The sequence below is a fragment of the Saccostrea echinata genome, unplaced genomic scaffold, assembly GCF_033153115.1.
Source record: "Saccostrea echinata isolate AGI-Se365-2 ecotype Australia unplaced genomic scaffold, CSIRO_AGI_Sech_v1 ptg000016l, whole genome shotgun sequence".
Classification (NCBI taxonomy): domain Eukaryota; kingdom Metazoa; phylum Mollusca; class Bivalvia; order Ostreida; family Ostreidae; genus Saccostrea; species Saccostrea echinata.
In genome coordinates, this window is record NW_026889765.1 from 28,998,241 (window position 1) to 29,006,652 (window position 8,412).

Genomic DNA, 8,412 nt, shown 5'->3' on the forward strand with positions numbered 1-8,412 from the left:
TACTCTGTGACCTAAAATGTCCATGTAACACAGTCTTGATGCTCATACAGTTAAGATGTCAATGTAACACAGTCTTGGTGCTCAATATTCCATATTGAGGGACTATGACAAGCGTATACTAGGCTCCAAAATCATAAACTGAGAACAAACTTAAGCCAAAATTTTGATTTTGATTGTCTTAAATTTTATTTAAATATGTGCATAAAAATTTTCAGGTTTCTGTAATATTCAAATTCAAGCATAATTATGATGAAAATTTTGCTTTATTATCAAAATTTTTTCAAAAGTTATATTGATTTGAAATGTTGATTTAAGTCTGTTCTCAGTTTATGGTCTTGGGGGCTGTAGTAACCTACATTTCTGATTTTTGAAGGCTTTGTGACTTGTACCTATATTATCTGAAATATTAATCTTAACATTACAATACTCTGAAACTTAAATACCTATACATGCACCGCTACATCACAAAATTACATAATAATGAAAAATTTAATGCATCGTTTTATTAAAAATCGAGTGCTTTTTTTGCAAAGACACCCTGGATAACCCAGACAATCCCAAATAGTTCAAGTCTTCATAGACATATCGTTTTATCTTCTTTTATTTATAAACATTGAATATCAACGAAAACTAAAATATTTCAATAAATAATTCAAAAAGTACGATAAGTTAATATCACAGTTTATCAACAGTGTCTGACTCAAGTACTTGTTGTGCGTTGGAGACCCGCTAATTTTTCCATTTCGCATGCATGCCTTGAATACTGATATTTCGATTGTCGTGATCATCCAGGCTCATTTGGCTTTGGTGCATGAGATTTTGTCCATCTTTCAGAAACAAATAGCTTGGTTTAATCTTCAACTGATTCATTTGATTCGCCTGTCTCCTGTCCGTCAACTTCCACATGATCAGCATGTTTCTCCGCATGAGCAGTGTGTGTCGCCACATGACCACCATGTGTCGGCTTAGGTGAGGGCCTTGTCGCCTGTGTTACCACTTGTTCGGGCGACTGGACATGCGCTTGCTTTTCGGCGTTCGCGCAGGCGTAAAAGCATGCTCTTCGCTCCAATCCGCAGTCACGTGCGCAGCTAAGGTATCCTGTGCGAGAGGATCGGAACAGCAGACGACATGGAGCAGCACACATAACAGAGTCGTAAATACAGTCCAAACGACAGACCTGAAGTTTAGATCTTCCTTGATTGGCGTAATTTGGACGTTTTGCATAGACCACCGCCATAGAGAGGAAAAGAGCTAGGAATATTAACTTCCGCATCTGAAAAAAATCAATTAAATATTAAAACCATACTTATGAATTTATAAATTAAATATTGCATGTATGGAGAAAATCTTTCTGACGACTTTTTTTTTTTTTAGTCATTAAAGATCAATGGAACTTTTTATTGCTTGATTTTTTTAAAAGTATCTTTTGCTGTCAATACTGGTGAAATGTATTTGTTTTATAAATTCAATTTTTTAATTTTTATTTTTTATTCATTGTTTTTAATGCCTAATAATTATTCTTTAATGAAAGTAGGAAGCGATCTTTAAAGTCCGCGGCGATGTGTTGCAATTTGCTGCCACGATAAAAAATTGGTCTGCATAAAGAATTTAAAAATATTTCGTGTCAATCTGACAGGGCTTTGCTTGATATTCATCATGAACCAGTACTATTTATTAAACGTGATCACTCACAGTTTCATTTGCAATATATTTTTATTTTTAGTCTTCTTTGAAAAAAATATATTTATCTCTAATTTATTAGTTTTTTCGTGTTTCGAATTTTCAAATTAATATAAAGTTGCGTGTATATATGTACAATTCCAGTTAACGCCAGTTTTTGCCGCTTCATCAATAAATTTTGCTGTTCAGAATATCCTATATAAAAACATAATTAATATCACTAATTAATACTACCTTTCCAGAAATATATCTTGGTCTCACTTAATCCAATGTGACTACCAAATATTATATTTCCCTTCACATAGGCGCTGATCACAGACTGATGAAATAACGTTAATGATGTCTTTATATACATCGATCAAAATTCTATGATTGAAACTGACTGTAAAAATAGATTCCTCTAAAATTTGCAATTTAAATGTTGAGCGTCATTTTTAATCTATTCCAAAAACTGACACAAGGATCGATGGGTGAAAAGGAAATCTTTTGACAGACCAGTGATTCATGTGATGTTATACAAAAATAAATTCATTTTAACAGGTATACAATGTACTGGTTCATCATTTTTAAAATTTGAGTTATTAAAGGTGATGAAAAAAAACAAAAGAACGTGTTTCACATTCGCTCTATATGCAAACATGAGCACTGAAAATACACTTTTCAAAATCATATCATTGTCGTCATTTTTAAACAGGTTTTTTGAAACAAAAACGTATCGGATTAATTGACAGTTTTTCATAAAATATATAAGAGATTTTGTCGCTTTTCAGACCCTTATTAGCCCCACGGGATGAAATAGACAATTGAGCTTTAGAATTTTCATTATTACCCCATTGTAAAAATGACTTTTTTCTTCAAAAACATGGTCCCCAAAACTCACCGGTTTTAATCATCAACAGGAAAAAGTGCCAATTAATCTCATGCTATAAAAAAAAGTTTAAACCAAAAAAAAAAACAAAACAAAACAAAAAAAAGCAACGACAATTCCAAGAAATTTGTTATGCCAGCGCCTGAATCCTTGTCAATTTCGGATAAGTTTGAGTCATCTGATTGAAGATTTAAGGAATCATTATGATAATTCCTGAATTTATTAACTAGATGCAGTTGTCATCAGACAGTGTAATACACCGCACATAAAATACTTTCCTTGTACCTGGCTTAAATATTGAAAAAGTAATAAAATTTAATACTAGTGGTTATTCAATAATTTACGTAAAATGCTCGGCTGAGCATGTGGTCCATGGGACTCCTATGTTAGTATTTTATACAACATACTTATTACCAGTCTGAAATTAAAGAATTTTAAAGATATATCACTTGTCAGCTTTTGAGAAAATTTTAGTCAGAACTTCTGATTTCAATATTATCAATTACAACTTAGTTTTTATAACATATTTGAATTTTAACAATGCAAAATTGAATAATATTCATTAAAAAATTGCTAACAAAATCGGCTAGAAATAAGATTTTCAAGGGACTATTTTTTGCGGTGTAAGGATATTTAAATATTTTAGAAGAAAATTCTCAAAAGCTACCGATTTGTTCTCTCCAATATGTTGAAACTTTGGTCCCACATGAAGTTTCACGTTATTATATACGCTAGGAATATAAGTTGCAATTGATATGTTTAGAACAAATTTCAAAAAACAATTTTTTCAGCAAACTTTGCCTAAAATTGCAGATACTAGTACATTGAAAAGTTCAAGACAAGAAATACCTTGATTTTAGCCTGAAATTTGCATAATTTGACACATTTCTCAAAATTTACATCTCAGACCCTAAACTTTTATTTCATATTTGGAAATTACACGATACTTCTAACCGATCTGCACTAAAAATAAAAAGCTTGATATAAGAAAATGTCATATTGAGTTGTTATAAATATCAAAACCATACATGTATTTAACATCTACAGGATATATATATATATAGAAGTCATAAAAACAAAGGAAATAGAGAAACAAAAACAACTAGCACTACTACTAAACTACCAAACACTAAATATTTACAGTGTTACATGTTTAATTTAAAGTTTATAAACAGTTGTGAACAAAGAAATGCGGAGCGCTATGAATTGCGTCCGGTCTATCGGGTGTACTCTGCTGAAGTGCAATTTACATAATTGAACGAATTAATTATCGCTAATTAATTACGACCAAGCAGTAAATCGTACATTGTCTTATTCTCTCAAAATAGCGTAACTATACATGATAAAAAGAAATTAAAGAAAAATAATATATAAGGGCAATTTTTAAATATGAATTTGGATATATTATAAATTTGGAAATCGGATAAAAGAAATAAACAAAAATGTAAGCTGTAAATACCCAACCTACCCAAATATTTACAGCTTTGAAAATTCGAAGTGAGAGTATATAATTTTATTGAAGGAAAGAGAACAGGATTAGTGTCTTTATCATATTTGGTGATAAAATGTAAGTGTTTATTGCAAGATGACAGAGTTCTTCCGCCGATTAATAGGTGCAGATGAACGTCTATTTTTACAAAACAGATGATTAAACATTTCATTAAGAGTTACGACCGCCTTCTTAATTTAAAAACGGCAATTTCTTGCATCAGTGTGACCTACTTATTATTAAAAAATTCGTATCACAAATTGTTAACAGTCAATCACGGGAATTTCTACCCATATAACTATGACGGGGGCTGAAAGAAATAAAAACAAACAGGCTTGAGTGTTAAATAAAAAAAAATAAAGAAATTGTATGTTTTGAGTTTTTGCAGGATCTTATGGATATTAATGAGAGGTAAATCACGTGGGATCAATCTCATGAATAAACTGCACGCCATTTCTCCACATGTAATTTAAACACGGATGTTTTTTTTAAATAATAACTCTTGACATATTTAATTCTTAGTTCTTGATATTGAGGACATTTTCTCATCTGATATACATATTTCACATTTTCTATCTTTTCTTTCTATGTTACTATAACTTCCCCTCTATATCTTTAAATCATGCGCTGATAGTCTTAAACGAGTAATAGGTATTCTATACTTTGAATGTAATGGTTTTCTTAAATACGTCTGTAGTACAACATTATCCACTAAGTGTTGATATAAAAAATATTTAGGAGAATTACAAATATCTATAATTGATAAAGTATGACGTATATTAAAAGACCTGTTGGTCTCATTATATCTGTGTTTAATGAATCTTTTTTTTTTTATTTGTTTTCCAAAAAGAAAAACATGACAGCTTTGCATTTAAAGTCATGATTTTTCAAAGTTTATGCATCTCTTCCTTATCTCTTCCTTTCGATTTAATTAAAAAATGTCTAAAATATGAAGACATTTTCGTTTAAGAATTAATTACATGAAGCCATAAATTTCACTCACTGTTATTGTGGCTTTTTCATGTGTCAGGATCAATTAAATATTTAACATTTAGTCTCCTTGTAATTATTTATTGTCACTCGTAATATATTTTGTGGGGGTTTCCCGCAGTCAGTTTGCACGTATAACGTTTATTCTATCTGGAGACTATCTTTTGGAGAGAGAGAGAGGGGGGATAATCTTTATAATCAGACAGGCCCGTAGAACGCGGTGGGGGGGGGGGGGTGTTACATCGGGCGAGAACATGAAAATTATCTTCACCTGACTGCCAAACATAACACTCTTTTGGCTCGTTTTTAGAGAGAGAGAGGAGGAGGATAATTTTTATAATCAGGCAGGCCCGTAGAACGAAGGGGGGGGGGCAGTACATCGGGCGAGAACATAAAAATTATCTTCATCTTACTGCCAAACATAACACATATAAGGAGTTAATCTCTTAAATCACTTTCTTTTCCTTTTTTTTAATGAAGAACGGTGATAAAATTACAAGAATGACTCTCGTTTATTTTTACATTTTTTTTTATTAAAACAGTGTCTTTAGATGCCATTTTAAACAAATATTACGGAATGAAAAGAGGTTTTGTTTAAGTTGGAATAAATTATTTTAATTGTGCAGGCATGTGCAGTATTGTTCTTTTTTAAACACGATCAATTATACGCCTTTCTCTCTCAATAGCTCATGTCATAATTTTGAAAAGCTTTTTTTTTTTTTCAGTAAGCTCACCTGAGCCAAAGTCTAGCTACTTTGATCGAAATTGTCTGTTTTTCTGACAGAAATTGTCAGGCATAGTCTGTTTTAATGAAAATTTACCAAAAATTGTTTTTGTATAAAGGGAATATTAAAAAACATGCTGCAGGATGGAATCCTTCAAGGGGAGATAATAAGAAAATGGTAAATTAAAGTAGATTGGAGTAAAAAAATAAATCTTTTTATAGAGTATCAGAGGGCTAAAAACAATAAAATGGTACGTAAAAACATTAGATTTAAATTTTTTCTGGGCTACAATACAATTTTAGTCAGAAAATTAAGAACAAACTAAATCCATAGATATACAAAGCCGATGTTTGTCAAATTGAAACAGATCAACGTTTTTAATGAGAATACCATTGCACATGTTCGCAAGCCACGGGTTTTGTGTCCATTCTATTTCCACAAACCTGGTTTGTAGAAATAGAATGGACACAAAACCCGTGGCTTGCGACGATGACTATTACAGTGTATTAGGCTTTTTTTTTTCGTAACACAGGGTTATATTTCCTATACTTACATGCAAAAATATTGTATTTGTGTCACTATATTTAAAAGTTTAGAAATTGAATTATAAGATTGTGGCGATCGTATGTATTAAGATATTTTATTTGTAGTATATATCGCATAAAAATCTACCAATTGAAATCCAATGTTTTTTTCTTGACTCCATGCATATACATGTATTTGTTTATCCGTATTGATGACAGGTAACTAAATTGAATTCCACAAGGATATCTCGATCTCTTTAATTAAAACAAAATCGCAATACAGTACAATGGAACCTGCCAAATAATGAGAACGGAGTACACATTTGAAATTATTTGATAATGTTCTTCAACAGCAAGAAAAAGGGTTTGATTTTAAACTCATTCTTCAATTATAAAAATGTCACTCAGGTGAGCATTGACGCCCATGAATCTCTTGTTGAATTATCATTTTCTCTTCAAATTTTCCCTTAGTACAATACGTTTTGCATAAAAAAAATTCAGACTGAGTATAAAAGTGGTAAACTGAGGGAGAGGAAAGAGACACGTGTTTCAATAATCAGGGCCGTTTGAACCTAAAAATGTAGGTCAATGTTTTCGAATTATGAGCATTATTTCAAAGAAAATAACAAAATCAGGTTAGTGGAATTTACATGCAGGTTTGGCGTCTACTGAGTATATATTACTTTTTTGTGGCTGTCGTATTTTTAGTTGTATGTCATTATGGTTGTGCAAGGAATATGCAATGCTTTCATCAGTTTACATTTCCTCATGCGTAAGGTAAAAACTTATTTCTAGAAAAATCCTCCCAAAATATATGACAGGTAATTATTATCTATCTTATTTTATAACAGGTAAATCATTATTTGATTGTATTTTAACAATCATTTATGCGATTTTCCACCGCCGAATGTAATAAAGTTTTAATGAAAGAGTTACAAAATTATTCCTGATTGTTTTTTTTTTTTATCGGACTTAGGGATGGATTCTTTTTCATATTTATTGAATTTAAAGATTTTTTTCACAGTTTCAAGAGGCCGATATCACTAAGTGATGGTATCTGTAAATTAAAGTGGAGCGTTTTATTTTAGTAGCAAAGACAGGTCAAGGTCATTATCTTTTACCTCAATTTTATTGTTTCCATTTATATGGTACCTACTCCTATTTTGAAATATTATTTTATTCTTTTTGCGTAAGAGAAAATATGCATACATATGAACAAAGCGCAGAATGTATGGTCCATAAGTGAATGTATGTTATATTCATTTGATGTTCAGTATTTCTTACATTTCACACAAGTTTCAATGATAGGTTGAGCGTATACTATGAATTAAAAACAACACTAATATGTGCAGAGGCCAAGATACAAATACTGAAATGTTTTGTAGAAATTTCATGTCTGTATGAAGCTAAACCAGGAAATGAACAATAAATAATATTCCACGATACATCAAGCCCACGTGATGGAATCTAGGACTTGCCCCCAAATGATTCCAACAATTATACAATTTTCAATCAGCTTCTATATGCATAAATTTCATCTTTTTTGCTAAATTTGGCAGGATGATTTTGATCTTTTATAATGAGGTCAACGGGAATTTGGTCCCGAACTGTCATTTCTGATCGAGTTACTTTTTGCTGTGTAATATATAAATCATGATGGTATGAAAAATGAAGACATATTTTGCGTGGTTGATAATGATAACTGTTTAGATTAATTAATACTTAAAATATCATTATGTCTTTTAATAACTTTTATTTGAAATTATTAAAATTAAAAGTTATCTGTATTTTTTTGAAAAAAAGAAAATTTCTGAATTTGCTCACGACGGCCATGGCAAGTAAAGGATGAGTGTTTCCGAATATGACATCGGCCCTGAGTGTACCCATGCAGACCACGAAGGGTTTCACCGGAAATTCATCTGTCAATTAGGTAATTAAAATAAATTCATATAGTTTAATTTATATCATAGATGAATTAAAAATAAAATGAAATTCCAGATCTGCTCAGTGGTCTTTATTAGAATGAATAATCACGTTTGACTATGGCCATTCTGAAGCTGTGATAATGTACAATGAGCAAACTTACAATAGATGACATTTCCAGATTTGTGCTACTAAATAAGCCTCGAATATTTG

The 8,412-nt window shown here is 31.0% G+C and overlaps 1 protein-coding gene across 1 annotated transcript; it reads right to left on the bottom strand.

Moving 5' to 3' along the window:
• Window positions 1–488: 488 nt before the first annotated feature.
• On the bottom strand, window positions 489–1,273 carry LOC133189099 (uncharacterized shell protein 1-like). The gene has a single exon (XM_061324528.1). The coding sequence runs from the start codon at window positions 1,271–1,273 to the stop codon at window positions 851–853; it is 423 nt and encodes a 140-aa protein (XP_061180512.1). The 3' UTR covers window positions 489–850.
• Between the last annotated feature and the right edge of the window lie 7,139 nt (window positions 1,274–8,412).

Excerpts from the sequence above, each read along its gene's own strand:
- LOC133189099 (XM_061324528.1), bottom strand. The coding sequence starts at position 1,273 with ATGCGGAAGTTAATATTCCTAGCTCTTTTCCTCTCTATGGCGGTGGTC.